This window comes from Podarcis liolepis, assembly GCF_965112155.1.
Source record: "Podarcis liolepis genome assembly, chromosome: 13".
In the NCBI taxonomy this organism is placed as follows: Eukaryota; Metazoa; Chordata; class Lepidosauria; order Squamata; family Lacertidae; genus Podarcis; species Podarcis liolepis.
The window spans coordinates 40,825,808-40,847,513 of NC_139573.1; the positions used below are offsets into that span (position 1 = coordinate 40,825,808).

Consider the following 21,706-nt stretch of genomic DNA (forward strand, 5'->3'; position numbering starts at 1 on the left):
AAACCACAACTGGCGAAGCTGGCTGGTGAGAGTGCTCAAATCGCAACTGATCTCTTGCGGTGATAGGGGGCACTCTCTCCTTTCTTAACAATGAAAGGCTGAGGAGAATGCAGGTTGAATCCATAAGATTTAAAAAGGATTTTAACTAGGACCTTGGAGAGCTACCGCCATTGATCTGAACAGACCAAACTTTCGTTCTCACACTTTTTTTCCACAGGGCCACACTTTCAGAATTAATACACACACACACACACACACACACACACACACACACACATAGGTAAGAAATACATTGGAAAACAAAAACAAGCTAAGATGTTCTATTTGTAGCGTAGAACACAACTATCTTACAATATGTGTGTGGAGAGGGTAACAACGTTCAGATTTTTGGGCATTGAATTACAAGAGGATCTGTCCTGGAGTGTCAACACAAGGGGGCTTGTGAAGAAGGCGCAGAAGACTGTACTTTTGAGAATACTAAGGAAAAACCATCTTCTGCAGAAACTGCTGCTTGCCTTCTATCACTGTGCCATTGAGAGCGTGCTCACTTATGGCTCATGTGTGTGGTATGGAAGCTGTACTACCCAGGACAGGATGGGGTTGTGCAGGGTTGTTAAGGCAGCAGAGAGCATTGTTGGCTACCCACTCTCCACCTTAGAGCAGATTTATGCCACAAGGTGCCATAGGAAGGCACTGGACATAGTAAAAGATCCATCGCATCCTGGTCACTGTCTCTTCGAGCTCTTGCCGTCGGGACGGAGATACAGGACGATGAAGACAAGAACGAGCCGTCTTAAGAACAGCTTCTTCTCCAGAGCGATCTCGGCCCTGAATGGGAAGCCCGGACTTTGAAAGTCATCTAATCTCCCTTGCTGTATTATACTGTATTGTTTAATTAGTGTTTTTATGGAGCAGTCAAGTAATTTCGTTGTCCCCGAAGGGGGCAATGACAATAAAGATATTATTATTATTATTATTATTATCCAAAAATTATAAAACAATGCAGCTACGTAAGAACATGAATCATTCCCACACACTTGACACTCTTGCTTTCATGTTGAAAAGGTATCTATCCACATTATGCAAATAAAAAAAAATTGTTGATACTATACTACACTGAAATGTTCAAATGTTTCTTTGACTATCCTTGAATCTTTTACGAAAGAATGGAAATGGTTTATTGAATATTTACAGATAAATTGTAAACAGATAAGAACATTGGCAGGATTATTGTAATAACCTGCAGTTTTGTAAGAGTATATAATTAGATGAATAAATGAGCAAATTTATTTGGATACGCAGAAGATATTAAAAATAAATTCAAGCGACCGCAGAAAGAGGGGAAAGGAAGTCGAGCTTTGAAATGTTAAAATGATTGTAAAATTAGTGAAATGTATAAACTTGAAAAGCATATACAGTGGTACCTCGGGTTAAGTACTTAATTCGTTCCGGAGGTCTGTTCTTAACCTGAAACTGTTCTTAACCTGAAGTACCACTTTAGCTAATGGGGCCTCCTGCTGTTGCTGCGCCGCCCGATTTCTGTTCTTATCCTGAAGCAAAGTTCTTAACCTGAAGCATTATTTCTGGGTTAGCGGAGTGTGTAACCTGAAGCGTATGTAACCTGAAGCATATGTAACCCGAGGTACCACTCTGTGTGTGTGTGTGTATATGCTGATGGGGGGGAGGGAAAGATTACCCTTGACTCTTCCTGCCAAACTTGCTATCCTCTTTTGTTACACCAGTGTAGCACACCACACCCTTTGAGAACAGCTGGAATGGGCGATAGTAAACTTGATGCACCAGTGGCTTGATTTGGTATATGGCAGCTTCCTATGTCTCTCTGGGAGATGCTACAACCTTGTCCTCTGCTCTCCTACCCCAACCCCCAGCAGAAGACGCCAGCAGCCAGCTACTGCCAGCAGGACAAGGAAAAGAACCCTGCTGCTTTGCCTTCTCCAGCTCTGGCTCCTGGATGCAATCAGAGAGGAGGCCTCAGCTGTCATCTGGGCCTTGAATGTCAACAGTACGGGCCTTTATTACTGAAATTCCCTTTTGCTACCTACAGAATGCCTGGCCATTGGAATTTCTTCTGCAGCACAGCTAGTAAAGTCTTTTAAAATATAATAATAATCCCTGTCACTCTCTTTTATGATATGTGTCTTGATCTCTTCCTGTTCACTCTTGCTATCTTTCCACTTGAAAAAAGAAAATAAAGGAAGCTAAAACCAAAAGGGCATCAGCACTGCTGGTCAAGATACAACCTGTGTGTGTGTGTGTGTGTGTGTGTGTGTGTGTGGTTTTTTAGGACCTGGAATAGTAATAGTGGTACCTTAGTTCTCAAATGCCTTGGTACTCAAACGCCGAAAACCCAGAAGTGAGTGTTCCGGTTTTCAAACATTTTTCGGAAGCTGAACGTCCGGTGCGGCTGTCGGCTATTGTTTCTGGGGCGCCTGCACCAATCAGAAGCTGCGCCTTGGTTTCCGAACATTTCGGAAGTCAAATGGACTTCTGGAATGGATTAAGTTTGGTGCTTTTGTTTTTGCTATTTACTTGGCGTTTTTGTTTTTGAGGCTTTTTCGGTTAATTTGTTTTTGTGACTGTGTGGAACCCAGTTCAGCTACTGATTGATTGATTGATTGATTGATTGAGGGAAAATGGATAAAATCCTCCCATCCAACCAATGACTATCATCAGTGCAGGTAAGAAAAAAAATAATTTTTTATTTTTATCAACTACAATACTGCCTTATTTATTTTATAGTGCAGTACATTGATTATAGCTTTCATTTTATGGATCAATGGTCTTGTTAGATAGGAAAATTCATGTTAAATTGCTGTTTCTGTTGAATGGTCTCTTTAAATGTGAAGCTTCATTATTGTTCCACAAGATGTGTATTTCTTTAAGGGCCAGAGCAAATAACGAGACCCAGTTTTACAGCTGTGAAACAGTATAGCAGGTGCTGCTAAGTTATGTTAATTAAGCTGTGTCAGCAATTGGGTATAGTATATAAAGAGCAGCACCTAGCTCTCTCAGTCCCCTGGGGGATGGGCTGGTGGTTGGGTCATGCTTGTTGATCTATTTAGTGTAAAAGGAGTTTTTGTTATTGTTATTAAAACCTTGTTAAAGTTATTTTTTAGTTCCTTGTAATGCGTGGTCTCCCCAGCAAGCTTTCTGCAGCGCAACTAAACTGCAAATAGCCAACAGTTTTAGGGGTTGTTTTTAAAAGTCTGGAACGGATTAATCCGTTTTGCATTACCTTCTATCGGAAAGCACACCCTGGTTGGCTTTGGAACGCTTTGGTTTTGGAATGGACTTCCGGAACGGGTTAAATTTGAGAACCAAGGTACCACTGTATAAACTAGCTAAAAATTCAAAGGGGAGAGAAGATGCAACTTGAACGAAGAGCCCAGGTCTATGTTTGACAGTTATGTAGATAAGGATGCAAGGGCAGACAGGTGAGTAAATACTGCTGTGGTCTAGTAATTTTTGTGGACTTGCCGATAAGGAAGATAAAAGACTGCTTGGAATGTATAACTGTTGCCCCAGGGCCACACTTACCAATGAGAGTGAGGGAAGAGCTCTCGGCCTTTTCAAATGCAACCTGGCTGTTGCCAACGACAAGACCAACTTCGATCTGAATGAACAGAAACCGCAATTAAAAGCCTTGAAAAGTAGTAACAGACACACATGCTCTGTGTTCCCCAGAGAGCCTCAGAATGGAAAGAGAGGGCCGTTTTTATATTAAGACAAGCTCCATAGCAGCAGAAAGCAGCAGGCGGCATGAGATGAAGTCATCCCAGCGCAGCTGGTGCTCAGCTTCAACAAGATTCCTAGCGGCATATGGTCAAAGAAGACCTATTCGTGACGATACACCCCCGTCTCAAACTGCGAAAACAGGGGAAAGGACCTGGACTTCAGGGCTCCGGAAAGGAAATCAGCTGCCAGAACAGAAGGCAGGTGAAGAAAGAGCTACAACGCTGTTTCGCTCAAATCAGTGGGGTGCTGGCACAATATATAAAAGTGGGCACAACGGAAACGAAGACGCAAAAGAGATTTACCTCTTTATGAAATAACACAGATCTCCGGGGCAGGGAGGGTGGGATTGGCACGAACCCTGGTTAATTAAAAGCTGATTCAAACCAGCATGTTCCCCATTTTGGCAGGAGGATATTCCTGACACATTTGGGAGGATTTCAGATTAATTCCTAGAAGCTTCTGGCGAGTCATACTCCATTTTTAAAACTCTAGGTATAGCAGTCTTCCATTATGTTCTGCGCCCCATTTCCTCTCTCTTTCTCTTTTTTTAAAGGATTGATTTGGTTGTTAAGTAGGATTATCTTGGCAGGGGTGAGATTATGGAATCATTCTAGCCTGACAGCCCAGGGTTGGGACTTTGCTTGTATATTTTGCAGAATGAAAAGGAGATATTAATCAGATGCTTGTTCCCCACTAATTAAGATGGGAAACGCATGTGTGAATAAGCCAATGCAGATCAGCATTTCTGTATCACTATATCCAAGATGAACCTAGGATACGGCCAAGGCTACAGTTGGTCCAGAACTGAGTGACAAGGTGCTCACAGAAAGTCCACAATCAGGGCATTGCCTCGGGATTAGTGGACTCTATTCACATATTCCGTTTCCAATCATTGCAATTTACATTGAGGTAGCTCAGAAAGGGAGATCCAGTTCTTACCTTCTGTTTTTTCCCGGTGGCTGGCTCTCCTTTAAGGATACTGGGATCCATGGCTTCAATGTCCTTGACCAAGAGGCCAAAAAGCTTGTCGTTGAAGCTAAACACAAGCTGTGCAAACAAAGGGAAGGAAAATAAGGTTATTGAAACACTTGCCTGCATTTTCGTGGCTAGAGTGGCAGCCAACAAACAAATGAAGCTCCAGTGCAAGATTTATTTGGGTCCCTCCCTCCTAAGCCATCTCACCGGTCCAACAGCACAGCGAGGAGAGGCAATGTCTCCCTGCAGGCCAGCCCTTTCAAGGACTGCAGTTTTCACAAAGGGAATGCAGCCTAGGCAAGGTAGATTGGACCCAGAAGCTCAAAAGGCTTCAGTTGCAACCTCTAGCCTTTGCTGGAGCAAGTTGCTAATTGGAGCTCTCCATGGTTCTGAAACTCCTGGCTCTGTTTGCCCCATGGGCTCTTTCACCAGACCAAGGCACTTTTCCTCTCACAAGTCTGACCAAGTCCAACTGTGAATATCAAGCAGCACTTCTGTAAGACATTTCTCTTTGGGTGGGCTTTTAACAATTGCCTAAGGTATATGGGATAATGCCTATATATAGGTAAAGGTAAAGGGACCCCAACCATTAGGTCCAGTCGCAGACGACTCTGGGGTTGTGACGCTCATCTCAAGGGAGCCGGCGTACAGCTTCTGGGTCATGTGGCCAGCATGACTAAGCCACTTCTGGCGAACCAGAGCAGCACACGGAAATGCCGTTTACCTTCCTGCCAGAGCGGTACCTATTTATCTACTTGCAGTTTGACGTGCTTTCGAACTGCTAGGTAGACAGGAGGAGGGACTGAGCAGCGGGAGCTCACCCCGTCGTGGGGATTTGAACCACCAACCTTCTGATCAGCAAGCCCTAGGCTCTGTGGTTTAACCCACAGCGCCACCTGTGTCCCTTCAATGCCTATATATATGTATATGTCATCCTGTTTTTACTTTTTTCTCACGTTATTGTTACAGTCATACCTTGGTTTTTGAACAGCTTAGTTCTTGAACGTTTTGTCTCCCAAACGGCGCAAACCCAGAAGAGACTGTTTTGGTTCGCGAACTATTTTTGGAAGCCAGCGGGGCTTCCAATTGGCTGCAGGACCCTCCTGCAGCCAATCAGAAGCTGAGCTTTGGTTTCCAAACATTTTGGACGTCGAATGGATTTCCGGAACAGATTCTGTCCGACTTCCAAGGTACGACTGTATTTGTCCCATATGGCTGGAATGAGGTGGGGCAGAAACTAAATAAATATTTTGTCAGTTTGGCAACTGGTAGACGCTGCCCACATTTTTTGACAATTCTGATCCTTTGTACTCTCTGTGTCTGGGAAGGGGAGTAATAAATTGATTTGAGGAGATGCACCATACTTCTTTCAATTTGTAACTTTGCCGAGGTACAAAAATGCTTTTTCTTGGGTAGTAAATCTGGTGCTTTGGATTCTTAGAAATTAAGCAGAAGATTTTGAACCAAATCTTGTAGACTTTGTAATTCAGATTTAAAAGAATCATACTCTTAGTGTGTAAAAGAGAATGAAATGAATGAGCATGTCAATAGACCATCCAGAAGGCTCTGATCAGGCTCCAAGATCCTTGGGTCTTTTGTCAAGCCTGGCTTTGGCCTCCTTCAGACATATATTCTCCTCCTATATACTAATAGAAAACTCATTCTTCAAATATGGATCTTTCTGCAGTCTAAATGGCACCAACCACAAACAAGAGGCACCAGACTCATGGAAGGCCAAAAATCTTTAGTAACGTTTTTGGTTAAAAAGCCCAAGAGGGAGAAATAAACGACCACAGAATGCTGGCCAGCTGTAGGGCTTTTGGGAGGGGGGAGCGCCAAAAAACCATATGAAAAGCATATGCTCTCTCCAGCCTCAAGGGTACTAGTGCAGAACCTACAGATTCTTCTTTTTTTAATGCAACTCAGAATTTCAGCTTTCATGGTTCTCTTTTTTATCCTTCGTGGTTGCAGAAACTCTGCCTGAATATACAAGCTCATTATCCTGGGTCAAGAACTCCTTGAATGGGCTTCTAAAAAAGAGCCTTGTCTAACGCTGGTCCTAAAAAAAGCCACTTCTTTTCAAATACCGTATTTTTCGCTCTATAGGACGCACTTTTTCCCCCTCCAAAAATGAAGGGGAAATGTGTGTGCGTCCTATGGAGCGAATGCAGGCTCTTTGCCTTCAGCGATAGCAACACGAGGTCTCCAAAGCGCAGAGGGAGTCTTGCTCTCCCAGCTTCAGCAAAAGGAACCTGAAGCCTTTGGAGCACAGCGCAAGTTCCCGCTGAACTCCAAAGGCTTCAGGTGGCTATCCCCGAAGCCTTTGGAGCGCAGCGGGAACTCGGGCTGCGCTCCAAAGGCTTTGGGTTCCTTTCATTGAAGCGGGAGAGCAAGACTGACTTCAGCAGAGAGGGAGAGCTGCACAACGCCCCTTCAGTGAAGCGGGAGGAGAAATGGAAGGGGCTCCGTTTCTCCTGCCACTTTGCTGAAGGGGCGCTGAGCAGAGAGGGGGAGAATTTTTTTCCCTTGTTCTCCCCCTCTAAAACAAGGTGCGTCCTATGGTCGGGTGCGTCCTATAGAGCAAAATATACGGTAAATCCTCAAAAGGGTCCAGTCCACAAAAAGTGTACAAGCCATCCACCTACAAACAACTCTTTTTATCATTTGCTGTCTAAAAGAAAGAGCATGCAACTGATTTCTTTGCAAAGCTTCGCTTTCTAGTGAACTGCGGTTGGCGATTTGCAAGATTGGAGTAATCGAGTCCTTAGAAGGGAGAAATGGTTTCAACACTAAGTGAGAATCGCATATAAAGACCACAAACCTGCTGCCCCACTGTGAAGGCCTGGTTGTTGAACTGCTGGATGAACTCGGCCGCCATTTTGTCAGAATCATACGGATTGGAGTCGACGCTCTTCTTCTGCAGGAAGTCTATCTCAATGGTCATTGTGCCGACGCACTGCTTGGTCTTATCAAAGTTATACACGGAAACTGTGTGGGAGGCATGGAAAGCACAGACGTCAGCGGAGTGCTGAAGGATCTCAGTTCAGGTCATTTGCCAACATCCCCTTAGGAACCACGTCCCCAAAGAACATAGAAAGGGTTTTCAACAAATGCTTAAATCAACAAACACTTAACCAAGGAAATGGAAGTGATGAATAATGGCAGTGCCATTTTAATGTGATTATCAACTATTTTATGACCTTGTGCTGTAATTTACGGTGAGGCCTCCTTGGAGGGTATAAAAATGAACCAAGAGTATCTTGGCTGACTCTTAGTGCAGACCTAGGTCATCGAGCCTGAACTTCCACAACCGTCACCCACCATAAACCACCAATGGCAGAATTGGCAGCAACAGCAGTACATACGTTCAATGCTTCCAATAATATTTCATTCTCTTGTTAATTGTGCTGTTTTAAATGTGCATTTTATACTCGACTTCCTTCAGTAATGTTTTATTCTGAAATCTTAAAGATAATATTTTAGTTACCTGTTAATTACGTTGCTTTGAATGTATACTTTATACAGTCGTACCTCAGAAGTCGATCGCCTTGCGAGTTGAACGTTTTGGCTCCTGAACACTGCAAACCCGAAAGCAAGCGTTCCAGTTTACGAACATTCTTTGGAAGCCAAACGTCCAATGTGGGTTCCATGGGTTCCGATTGGCTGCAAGAGCTTCCCGCAGCCAATCAGAAGCCGTGCCTTGGTTTCTGAACATTTTGGAAGTTGAACGGACTTCCGGAACGCATTCCGTTTGACTTCCGAGGTACAACTGTATTTGATTTTATTCGGCACAGTAATGTTTTATTCTGGATTGTTTTATTTGATGTTTTTAATGTGTTGTAAAGTGCTTTGAGATTTTGTCTTAAAAATATAAAGCAGTATAGAAATTAGAATAATAATAATAATAATAATAATAATTAATAATCAGGAGCAGGAAACTCTCCTTGATCTTCTGGGTGCTCCTTGAGCCAAGAAAAGCTCTGGTGCCTCCATTAGGGAAGGAACAAGGAGCAAAATTTCCGAAGCAAGCAGAAATCAAAGCATAATGAGCAACAGGGGTTATATATATTTTTCAAAAGCGCCTAAGCCATTAACTTTGAATTAGATTTCATGGTTGGTGACTATTAAGAGAGTGAAAACCACGAAATCAATATATCAGGCTGTTTCAGAGACAAAATGAACTAGTCTCATGGTCAATCCATTTTGGGTTTTGTTTTTAAGTCCATCTAATTTTTGCAATTTTTGCAATTTGTGACAACAAAATAAAGCAGACGGGAGCCCTAGTTGCCTCCGCTAGAGAAGAAAAAAGAGGCACCCTGGTTTCTGTTTCTTGGGGACACTGAAGGGTGAGAGAAACAAGAATTTGGCATTCATGCATCTACTTGATATATGCTTCAGCCCTCAGAAGCATAACGCCACCTCCATAATGCACACATGTTGTAAGCATCCAATTGGTAGGGGACAGTTTCCACGCTGCCTACAGGGAATTTGCTTCCTGGCACAAACCTCCAGAAAGAAACCTCTAAGTGGAAAGAGAATACAGTCATTACGCCTATGTGAGTAGTTCCCCGGCCTTCTCCTGCTCTTAGCAAAAATGATAAACATTGCAAGTTGGGACCGATCTTCTGTTTCTCGTTACAAGTTCCAATTACTGGAGATGCATCACAATGCCAATTGGGGCCTCATTTTCAGAGTGAATGAGAATTAAGAGCCACGCCAAAGATGCAGCTGATGTAATTACTGCTTTAAGGCATCATTAATGACGACACAGCTTTGCCTAAAACACCAATATACAATGCCCAGTAGTGCTGCTAGTTTCATATTGCTGGGCAATGTACAAATGTACTTTTACTGCACAATGCAGGGTTAGCCACAGCTTCCTGCTTCATAATATCCTATTTATATCCCCTGCCCATTCCCAGAATTATACCAACTGCAACCTAGGTTTCCATTAACTTGTTTTTCCAGCACCTTGGACAGCGCACAGTGATATCACTATTAACAGTGCACCTTTTAGAACAGGGGACAGAAACCTTTTCCAGCTGTGGGCCGGTCCACTGTCCCTCAGACCTTGTGGGGGGGCCCGACTATATTTTGAAGATAAAAATGAACGAATTCCTATACCCCACAAATAACCCAGAGATACATTTTAAATAAAAGCACACATTCTACTCATGTGAAAACGCCAGGCAGGCCCCACAAATAACCCAGAGGTGCATTTTTTGAGATTGGAGCTGAGGGAAGTTGGGGGGGTTGTTTTATGGAGGGGATTAAGGATGATATGTTTTAAGATAATATGTTTTGTTCAAATTCCTAATAAAATTTATTTTATTTTATTTTTTAAAGAGAGGGCGATTGGGCTGCACCCAGCCCACGGACCTTAGGTCGCCGACCCCTGTTTTAGGAGATAAGGGACAGGAGAGGGGGAAGGTTTGACAACTGTCGCCAGGGCTCCCGAACGATTGAAAACTGGAAGTGACTGTTCGGGTTTCCAAACGTTCTTTGGGAAGTCAAATGTCCAACAGGGCTTCCAATTGGCTGCAGGAGCTTCCTGCAGCCAATTGGAAGCCGTGCTTTGGTTTTCGAACGTTTCAGAAGTTGAACAGACTTCTGGAATGGATTCCGTTCAACTTCCAAGGTACGACTGTACTATAAACAAACTTACAGGAAACACTTACCATCGATGTCTTGCCCGATGGAAAGTCCAGCCCATTTTCTCTGAAAGAAAACAAAAAGATATATATAGATATAGATAGGAACTAGAAAAAAACATCTCTTCGTCACAACTAAAAACAAAATTTCAAAGTGGGGGGAAGGATATGCAATTTTTCACAAGCACGCTACAAGTCATATCCTCAATAAGACTTCATGACACTCGTGTGACTATAGCCTATATGAGAGTCCGGAGAGAATGGTGGCCAAAAGTTTGAGCTAATGTCAAGAAGTCGCTGTCACAGCTCTTTACTTTGACAGCCATCTCCCAAATGCCCCACCCTACATGCAACCGGGGGGGGGGGGTGCGTGACACCACTGGCCTACCATACAAGGTTGTTGTTTGGACAAACAAAAAGATAATGTGATGTGTTTTGAATACGCTAAAGTCCCAGTGGAAGACAGGCATGCCTGGCATGCTCTGGTCCATGGGGTCACGAAGAGTTGGACACGACTAAACAACAACAACAACAAAGTGCCATATAAAAGCTAGGTATTATATGCAGGTCCCCTACCTTTTGAAGGCAGCCCTGTTTAGGGAGGTTTTTAATTTTTGATGCATTACTGTATTTTCATATTTTGTTGAAAGCTGCCCAGAGTGGCTTGCCAAGCAAGCAAGTAGGTCTCAAGCAATTTCGTAGCCACATTTGTTCAACTAGGTTTGTGAATCCATAGCACGGATTATGCTATTGCATTGTTGCACTGACCACCAAACCCCTATCATATTCTGTTTATTGTTGTTTAGTGGCTTAGCCATGTCCAACTCTTCGTGACCCCATGGACCAGAGCACGCCAGGCACTCCTGTCTTCCACTGCCTCCCACAGCTTGGTCAAACTCATGTTCGTAGCTTCGAGAACACTGTCCAACCATCTCGTCCTCTGTTCTTCTTGTGCCCTCCATCTTTCCCAACATCAGGGTCTTTTCCAGGGAGTCTTCTCTTCATTCTGTTTAAAGCACTGCTAATTAACTTTAAAGTGAACTCTGTCCTTATCGTTCAACTTGTTCTCGCCTCAAACTCTGCATTCCTGCTTTCTGAACCAGAAAGTTCCACTTCCATTTCTGAGCTGTGTGCATTTTTGCATTTTTGCCAGCAGCTCCCAACATTTGAAACGGGGAGATCCAATCTGTTCAATGCCACCCACTTTAAGAAGGTGTCTCAAAACCTACTTGTTTCAGTTAGCACTTGCCAACGCAATATATATATTTAGCTTCCTCTCCAGGTTTTTTCTTCCTCTCTGTTGATTGCTTTGATTACAGGCATAAGCTTGTGAACAGGATCTCACTTTTAATTTTTTGCAAAATGCCTAGCTGTATTAGAAACTTAGTAGTTTTATTCACTTCCAGTAGCACATTAGAGACCAGTTAAGTTAGTTATTGGTATGAGTTTTCGTGTGCATGCACACTTCTTCCGATATCTTCAGATATCTTAGTTGGTCTCTAAGGTGCTACTGGAAGGATTTTTTTTATTTTTTATTTTGTTTTGTTTCGACTACGGCAAAACAACACGGCTACCTACCTATAACTAGTTTTCTTCAGATTGCTATTTAGCCTGACCCATCTAAGCTTTTGATTAGTAACATGACCTCCTCACAGTGGTTCTGCAGAGTTATCTTTATCTTCCCCACTTCTCAAGGCTGGGGAACAGAGGTTTCCATAACACCTCCAGATGAGTCAGAGAGAAAGAAAGAAAGATTTGCAGCCCGGTCTCCCAAGCAAGCACCCTTACACAGTTGTTGAATTAAAAAAAGAAAAAACAGAGAGAAAATCCTCTTTCGCAATTCACAGCCCTGTAGGCTATTCCCCCTTTGCTGTTTTGTTGAAAGAGGAGAGGAAAAATCTCACCCAGCAGTTCACTCCCCAAGCTAGGCTGCACTTGATTCACAGGTTCAAAGTGTTTGCTGACACTGCAGGAGGTTCAGGGAAGCCAAGGAGATTAATCACACATTGCAAAGTGTTGCTGCTAAATATCCAGCGATGCTGGCACTACATTTGACAGATTTCTTCTGCGTGGAGATTTGCAAGTACTGTACCAGATCACTGGGAGATTATTTAGCAGCAGCACTGCTTTCCCAGGGAAGCTATAACCCTCTGTTCCACATTGCTTATGCTTAAGAGGGCTGAAGCCATGGCAGGGGATCCAAGCATAATAATAATAATAATAATAATAATAATAATAATAATAATGTATTATTTATACCCTGCCCACTCTGGGCGGCTCCCAACAGAATACTAAAAACACGATAAAAGATCAAACATTAAAAAACTTCCCTAAACAAGCCTGCTTTTCTAAAAGTCAGGTAGTTGTTTATTTCCTTGACATCTGACGGGAGGGCGTTCCACTACTGAGAAGGCCCTCTGCCTGGTTTCCTGGAACCTCACTTATCGCAGTGAGGGAACCACCAGAAGGCCCGCGGAGCTGGACCTCAGTGTCCAGGCTGAACAATGGGGGTGGAGACGCTCCTTCAGGTATACTGGGCTGAGGCCGTTTAGGGCTTTCAGGGTCAGCACCAACACTTTGAATTGTGCTCAGAAACATACTGGGAGCCAATGTAGGTCTTTCAGGACTGGTGTTATGTGGTCTCAGAGCAGCTGGCTGATGGGATGCATCACATGACAGTAGCCATCCTTTCTGAGGAATGAGATGAGAGATACTTCACAGCTCTCTACTCTCAAGCAATCTTGCTTTCCGCATAACTTTCCTGTAAATTAAATTGTCTTGCCACATCAGACCAAAAGGTGCTCCCCAACAGTGACTGACCAGAGGTCCCTGGGAAGCCAACTTTAATACGCAAACTTTGCATTTTTGTGGGTTTGTTTTTTTTTAATAAAACACAAAAAACAAACATAGCTTTTAGTATGAAGTTCCATTTCACTCTTGGCCAATCAAGCAATAAACAGTCAAAAACATACCTGCGGTAAACTGAAGGCGATGGTGCCTGGGACAACGGAGGAGTAAGTTCTTAGCGTAAAAATGTATTTGTGGTTCGGGGAGGTCTTCACAACTACATGCCTGCAAGGGGGAAGAGTAATGGAAATTTTATTTACAACATAACATAACCCCCCCCCCACTACAGAAATCCACCCTCATTAAACGTGAACATAACACACAATGAGCATAACATACAACAATACAAACAACCAAATAAAATACTTCCTTTATCCTGTATCTGGTCTCCTTATTTACTTCTTATAAGCTGTTTCCTTTATGAATAATTAAGATTTTTCTAATTATAACTTAAATATCCACAAAGTCTCCTGCAGACATTAATCGAAACAAGTCCAGGTATGTATTTTAGGGCACTGTTTTGTGAAGTACCGTATTTTTCGCTCTATAGGGCGCACCTGACCATAGCACGCACCTAGTTTTCAGAGGGGGAAATCAAGGGGGGAAATATGACCCCCCCTCCCCAGCTCTGCGAGCAGCGAAATGGAAGAGAAATGGACAAGGATTGCTACACCCCATGCAGAAAGTTCTAGCCTCAATCTTTGGCATCTCCCAGGTAGTGCTGGGAGAGAACACTGCCTGAAACCATGATAAGTCAGTCAATGTAGACAATATCGAGCTGGCTGGGCCGACAGTCTGATTCAGTATAAATCAGACAATAAAAGACCCTCAGAGAACATGTTCTTCAAGTCACAGCTATATAGCTCTTTACTTGCAGATTCTGGCTGTCAAGAAGAGCAACTGGGGTCAGCCGAGACCTGGGAGAAGAGATAGTGGAAGAGGACTGGAAGAAATTTAAGGATTATTTGCAAAAGTATTGTAAATTGTATGAATGTTAGAATGATGCAGGATATAAAGATAATATGGCATTAGTGACTTAGCCGAAAGGAGTATGAAAACAATTGAACTATAAGAACAAAGGTGAAACTTGAGTAATATTATGTCAAGCTTAAATATTTGATAACAAAGGGAAAAATTGGAGACATAATAGTTGAAACGTACAATTTAAAATAAATCTTGAGAGAGGGTGAAGCATTGCTGAACAAGATTTTGTAAATGGGAACACAGAAAAGGGAGATGTGAGGGAGTCAGAAAAGAGGCTTATGGAAATTTTATTCATGAAACTGAACTATTTTTCATGTCTTTTATATGATTTTTTATCCTTTGTCTTTTTTTGGTATGTCTTTTTTCATTTTTTTCTTTTGGTCTATGTGACTGATGGTGATGGCGTTTTTTCTTTTTTGGGTTGTGTATGTGAATGGTGTTTTATTGTTTAAATTCTTAATAAATATTTTTTTTAAAAAAAAAAAAAAGAGCAACTGGGGTCAGTTCTGGCCGCCTTGCCCTTGATAAAAGAGAAATCCCACGTGGGAAGGGCTCTTCCCATCAGATCTAGCAGCACAAGAAGTGGCGGTGTCCAGCCCAGGAGGACAGAGCAGCTTCCTGCTACACAGTTCTGCCCTCAAGCATATGCACATTCAGGAAAGAATAAGGGAATTCCATATAGCTTACAAGGCTGGGATCCAAACTATCTGCACGGTGACTCTATTAAAATCCTTCAGAAAAGTTAGTCGTGACTAACTTAAGCCCCACTGATTTCAAGGGGAACAAAATGCAACAAACATGGGGCTCACTACTCCTGTGATTTCTTTTCATGGGTCTCAGAGGGTTTCTTTTTTTCTTGTTCCACCGCTTTTCCACGGTTAAACCTGCTGGTTACTGCTGAATCAGGACAAACATCTATCTGCAGAAAACCTGATCAATATCTTTTCCTTGATTCAGTAGTAAACAGCGGGTTTTAAAAGATTAAAAATTCTCAGACCCGTGACTGGAAATCGCAGGACAAGTGGAATTGTGGTTGAGCCCATAATCTGTATGCAATCCACACAGGTTTCAGCTTTAGGGCGTGCCTGAGCAGGTAGTTTTCTGCAGGGCAAATATCTGTTTCAGGGATTTTACCAGCGTTGGTCTGCAGTATAAATGAAATGTGAATGTCAGCCTTAACGGTTGCAGAGAAAACCTGGGAACTCAAAGGAAGCCACAAATGTTCATACACACGTCTCCACTGACTCATAAGGAAGAGTGCCATAAACAGTGTTCTCTCACTAGTGTACAGAGAAAGCAGAGTTTCCCATCCCTTACACCGGTTACCATGGGAGCGTCCTCGTCTTTTCCGCCACCACGCTCCCCCCACACGGGCCTTTCTAATCCCAAATGTGACAGGTGCTGAAGAAAAACCATCCATGTAGTCGCTACAAATGAGACTGTGATGGAGAACGATATGAATTTATCAGCACTGATGAACATACATGGTTGCACAATCGGCGATGTTATGAGGTCCCAGCTGACACCACAGAAGGAGGAGTTGGTGCTGAGCGCCCACAGTGGTGCGAGGGAGGACAGTCCCCCCAGGGGGGTGTGAAACGTAACTCCCAGATTCCCAGCTTTCATTTTAAAAAACAAAGGCGTCTCTAGCTGTTGTAGAACCCGAGGTACGAGACAAAACGTGCAGACACAATTCTTCTCATTTCTAGGGTGAGAAATTAGCTAGCTCTCACCTTCTGTGTTTTACTACCCCCCCCCCCTGGGGGGGAACTGCTGATGCCCATCACACTCCTTCTTGTTAGTGTAATAATAAAATTTAAGGTCTTATATATATATAATAGGTAAAGGTAAAGGGACCCCTGACCATTAGGTCCAGTCGTGGCCGATTCTGGGGTTGCGGTGCTCATCTCGCTTTATTGGCCGAGGGAGCCGGCGTACAGCTTCCGAGTCATGTGGCCAGCATGACTAAGCTGCTTCTGGCGAACCAGAGCAGCGCACGGAAACACCGTTTACCTTCCCGCTGGAGCGGTACCTATTTATCTACTTGCACTTTGATGTGCTTTCGAACTGCTAGGTTGGCACAAGCAGGGACCGAGCAACGGGAGCTCACCCCGTCGCGGGGATTCGAACCACTGACCTTCTGATCAGCAAGTCCTAGGCTCTGTGGTTTAACCCACAGCGCCACCCACGTCCCTATATATATATATATATATGTTCATAAATGTACCAACCAAGCACGTACATATATAGATCAGCACAGGAAGACCAACCTGAAACCATTTTGACTCCCAAACTAACCAAATGTTTTCTCTGCAAGGAGGGAGGAATTGTCTCAGGAATTGGGAAATCACCATCTCAAAGGGTGACAGACTACCAGGAAAGGCAATCATATAAGGCATTATCAGATAACCTGGTAGACAGGAAAAACAACATTCAAATTTCTGTTGTAGACCACCTTTTCTGTGATGTATGTATGATGTATGGAGGGGTGGTCTTGAGCTTCAGAGCAGGGAATTAAAAATGTCTATATAAGGGCAGGCACACCTCGGTTCTGGGTCCTCCTCCTTTCCTGTGTGTGAGGGGACCACCCTGTTGCAACAGATCAATAAAGATCAGGCTTACTAGCTGCTTTGCTTCTCAATATTCTCGGGTTGGCCTCTGTTATTTTCTCCTACCAATTGGGAACCCACGTAAGGACTCTGTATGGGCTCTTGGATACCCCATAAGGGGAAAAGGGCAGATTTTGTTTACAACATTAGACAATAAAGGACAGAGGTCTGTGAGGGGGCGAGACTCATGAAATTTGCAGTGTTGTGTCCAAGCACCCTCTGTGCCTCCAAACCACATTCTCACATCAACCAGGCAGCTATAACTGGGTTAGAGGCGTTGTATGTCTCTCAGAGAATGTTTTTGGTGTGGCGTTGCCTTCTGCAAAGCAGAATCGGCGCCACCTCAAATCAACACTAGAAGAGACTGGAGTCATTCAGAGCGGTGGACCTTTAGACTAATGAAACTGCAAATGCTTAATTGTTCACTTTCAGGAAACATAAACACACAACTGCACCTGAAAGCTTTTTACTATGCCCTCTGGCTGGCAGGTTATGAGTGTTCCACTTTTATGAGGCTCAGGCTGCATTTTTCATTGGTTTATTGCTTGGAGCAGGTAATTGTTTTAGATTTATGTCATTAATTCATGGAGTGCCTTCTATTCTAGTAAGAGAAGCAATCTAAAACAACAACATTTGAATGACTGTTTTTTGGCAACATTCCACCTTTAGGGAATCGGAACCTGGGAGCAATATATTGCCCAACCAGCCCGGACAACATCCTGCAATGCTCTGGAGATGAGCTACTAAAGGCTCTAGGAAACAGTAGGTTCCTGTAAATTATTTCCCCCCAGTCACCGCAAGAAAAGGCAAATTCTCCATTAATGTGTGAGGATAATAACCACCAAAACTTACAAGCCAGACTGAAAGTCCTTTTCGTTGACCACCGCACAGTTGCTTAAGGAGAGTTCGTCCGTGGGACATCTCGCAGCTTGCATAGTCTGTGAGGGAATCAGAGAAGACGCGAGGAAAGGTCAGAGCGGCAAGACATCATAGGACATGTATATAAGACGGCTTTGCTCTCTAAGGTCCACATTTTAATTAGCCGGAGGGAAAAGGAAAGGCAAATCAGCTGCTTACCACTTGCTTGGCATTCAGAATACTAGTACCTTGATTCTCAAACTTAATCCATTCCAGGAGTCCCTTCGACTCCCGAAACCATTCAAAAACCAAGGTGCGGCTTCCAGTTGGCTGCAGGAGCTTCCTGCACTCAATCGGAAGCCACAACGGAAGTTCGGCTTTCGAAAAATGTACACAAACCGGAACACTTACTTCCGGGTTTGCGGCGTTGAGGAGCCAATTTGTTTGGGAGCCAAGCCGTTTGAGTACCAAGGTACCACTGTACTCTAAAGGAACACCTCCACAGAAGAAACATGTTAGTTGTGCATGTGGGAACCTGGTTCTGAGAACACTCATGACGTAGAGGAGGAAGGAAACCAATCAGACGGAAGAAGCAAAGCTGTGTAATAATAAATAATAATAATTTTATTATTTATACCCCTCCCGTCTGGCTGGGTTGTGTCGCTTTGGAACGAGACTCTCATGAATGTATGGTTTCAGTTACAGATAGGTAGCCGTGTTGGTCTGCCATAGTCAAAATAAAAAAATTCCTTCCGGTAGCACCTTAAAGACCAACTAAGTTAGTTCTTGGTATGAGCTTTCGTGTGCATGCACACTTCTTCAGATACACTGAAACAGAAGTTGCCAGATCCTTCTATATAGTGAGAAGTGTATCTGAAGAAGTGTGCATGCACACGAAAGCTCATACCAAGAACTAACTTAGTTGGTCTTTAAGGTGCTACTGGAAGGAACTTTTTTAATATGAATGTATGGCTTCACCATACAAGGGTCCTTGTACATTGAAAGCCAGCACATCAAGGAAGAAAAGAAAAAGGCCAAGCTTTCCTTTGACTACTACTACTACTACTACTTATTATTATTAATATTATTATTCAGATTTATATACCGCCCTTCATCAAAAGATCCCAGGACAAAAATACAAGATAAAAGCACAAATAAATAGTTAAAACAGAAACAATGGAACAAAACAACCTCTCCTCCCACAAACACGTTTTAAAGGCTGTAGAATATTAATCAGCCAAAGGCCTGGTTGAAGAGTATATTGCCCAACCTGCCCAGATAGTGGTTTTAATTAAGACATTTATCACGTCTTTCTAAAAAAAAAAGTCCTCAAAGAATCTCGCGGCAAAAAGAATAAGCTACAAAATACAATAAACAGACCTCAACATTAACAATTAGAGAGTTAATTTGACAGAGAGTTGAGTTTTATTCAGGGCTGGTTATTTGCCCCGCGTTACCATTTCCCCATTTTATTATGTTTTAATTATTTTATCACACACTGCCATGATATTCCTCTTGCCCGTTGGTGATTTATGCATGCTCTTACGCAGAAAACAGACAATTAAAAATCAACCAAAACTATCACAGATACAGGAGGCAGGATCGAAAGCCCATTGGCCTAAGACTTTTTTTAAAAAATAACTAAAGATAATGGTTTATGGAAAGTGGCTTTATTAGGTCTTCTACTGGAGTGGATGAAGTGAATAATGTTTATATATTTAGCGGGCAAATGAAGAGTCGTAAGTTCCTTAGCTTCTCTCTTTCAAGTGGAACAAGTCAAGAAAAGGTACCCCCATATTTTTATATTTTTTCTGAAGCTTTGTATCAGATCTCCAGACAGTGATAATTTTGTGACAGGGGTCCCCTAGAGACCCCCAAGACACACATCCCACAAGCAGCGCTCAAAATTTGTCAGGCACCAGGCACATTTTGCAAGTGGCTATCAGCTACGTGCGACCAAGTGAAGATGCCCAGCTAACATTAGGTTGCCACCTGATGTCTCCAACATCTGGAGATGCCTACCAGGAGATGCCAGGATCCTGACTGTTTTCACACACTAGCAACACATCCTGTGGAATTCTATCCATTATATTTTATCTGAACAATCAGGATGAATTTCAGGAACCAACAAGTCGTACTGAAAAAATAAGACTTTTTTAAAAAAAACCAGAAGCATTTTTACCTGGCATTATAGGTCAGGATATTAATAGGCAAGATGTTAAATTGTTTTTATATGCAACATCTTCAGCAAGAGTATTGTTAGCCCAGAAATGGAAATAAGAAGAAATTCCGACAAAAGAAGAATGGCAGACGAAATTAATGGACTATGCAGAATTGGACAAAATGACAGGAAGGATTCGAAACATGCGGGACCAGAGATTTACAGAAGACTGGAAGAAGTATATGAATTATTTGAAGAGCAACTGTAATCAACAAATTACGTTAGTAGGACTACAAGACTACAAGAAGTTTTGTAAAGATAAATATACAAAGTGTTACAAAGTAGAAAAAGATAAAGATATCGGTTAAGAGTTTGAAATGTAATAGGGAAGATAAGAAATGCATACTGAGAGATTAGATTGAAAAGTTTTCAGACAGGATTTATGGAAGTCAAAAATTTGAATCAGATGTAAAAGTATGTTTAATTACTGTTGAAAATGATATGTTAAAAAAACTAATAAAAAATTATATATAAATAAAAAAGGAAAAATAAGACTTTTGAGCCGTCTGATCCAAAAATGGCAACTAAGCATTCTGTTTCAACAACTGCAACTTTGGTTTAAGGAGCCGTTTGGTACCTTGCTTATATATCAGAGTTTCTAACACTGCCCACAAAACTGCGTTTGGGACCTGACAAATTATCACAGGTTATCCACATGCATGGTGCCTTATGTAGCTGCACAAGCCAAAATAGAGAATTTGGCGCTTCGCAAGCAGATTACGATCTAAAAATGGCTCTGAACTGCAAGCCAGGAGAGCCTCACGTCCTGACATATATTGTACATGCAAACCCTTGGCATTAATTTCCACAACACAGAGGACAAGATTAACTTGGGCACTGATCTGCCGCAAGACAAGGGAGCAAGTGTGCGCAGCAGAAATGATCTATGAGTCATCTGCAGCCTGACAGAGAGCAAAACGGGAGAACCCAAAGCAATATGAAAATCTGTGATGTGACTGAGGACGCGGGGTGCCTCAAGCTCTCTTCCAAAAAGAGAAGAGGCCAAGAACAGAGTGCCCTCAGAATTGCAGTAGGGAACATGAATAAGGGAACAATGCTAATGGCTCGTTCTGTTAGATCCATCAGGTTCTTCAAAGAAGTGTCTCCAGATGCAGTCAGGAATCAGAGTGTGAATCTGCCTTCTCCAAAACAATGCAATGCAGAAGGCTGCTAAGTGACGCAGTTTAGTTTAGTTTATTATTTATACCCTTCAGATTATAACTCATTACATGAAATCTAGGGTGGGCTAACCATAGATGCTTATGTTTTTGTTATGTTTTTAGATGCTTTTATCCTGTTTTGTTTTGTTTTTAGATGCTTTTATCCTGTAGTTTTATTGGCTTCAGGTTGTATTTTTGTTTTTAATGATGCTGTTATCATTTTTAAAAGATACTGTATACGGCTTAGAGATTTAAAAATATTAAGAAGATTATAAATGCTTTTCAATCAGGGGTTATTCAACGTCTCCACCCTCTCCCACAGATCACTTGAAAATGGGTGAGGGGTCTCGGTGGACCAAATCATGATTTTTCTGCCTGTTTTAGCAATGGTGACACACCGTGCTAGATGCTGCACGATCTTCTGTGATGTCTTTAATGGCTTCTTTTATTCCTCATAGATTGTATTTCATTGTGTTACAATTTAAAAGCAGCCATAAAACTAAAAATCACTATGAATATTCATAGCTGTCAACTTTTCCCTTTTCTTGCGAGGAACCCTTATCGGAATAAGGGAATTTCCCTTTTAAAAAGGGAAACGTTGACAGCTATGTGAATATTCCATGTGGTGGAATATTCAACCAGAAA

General features: G+C 42.5%; 1 protein-coding gene across 8 annotated transcripts in view; it reads right to left on the reverse strand.

Moving 5' to 3' along the window:
- NSF (N-ethylmaleimide sensitive factor, vesicle fusing ATPase) overlaps positions 1-21,706 on the reverse strand; it is a 271,739-nt gene that overhangs the window by 229,598 nt on the left and 20,435 nt on the right. For all 8 annotated transcript variants that reach the window (XR_014518107.1, XM_083469738.1, XM_083469739.1 and 5 more), the window contains exons 2-7: positions 17,675-17,760; positions 13,355-13,454; positions 10,410-10,449; positions 7,553-7,719; positions 4,696-4,803; positions 3,559-3,634 (exon numbers count right to left, since the gene is read on the reverse strand). Coding sequence is in view for 7 of the 8 variants with exons in the window: in XM_083469738.1 (XP_083325864.1) it covers positions 3,559-3,634; positions 4,696-4,803; positions 7,553-7,719; positions 10,410-10,449; positions 13,355-13,454; positions 17,675-17,760 (577 nt within the window). In the remaining variant the exon portion in view is untranslated. The remainder of the gene's footprint in view (positions 1-3,558; positions 3,635-4,695; positions 4,804-7,552; positions 7,720-10,409; positions 10,450-13,354; positions 13,455-17,674; positions 17,761-21,706) is intronic.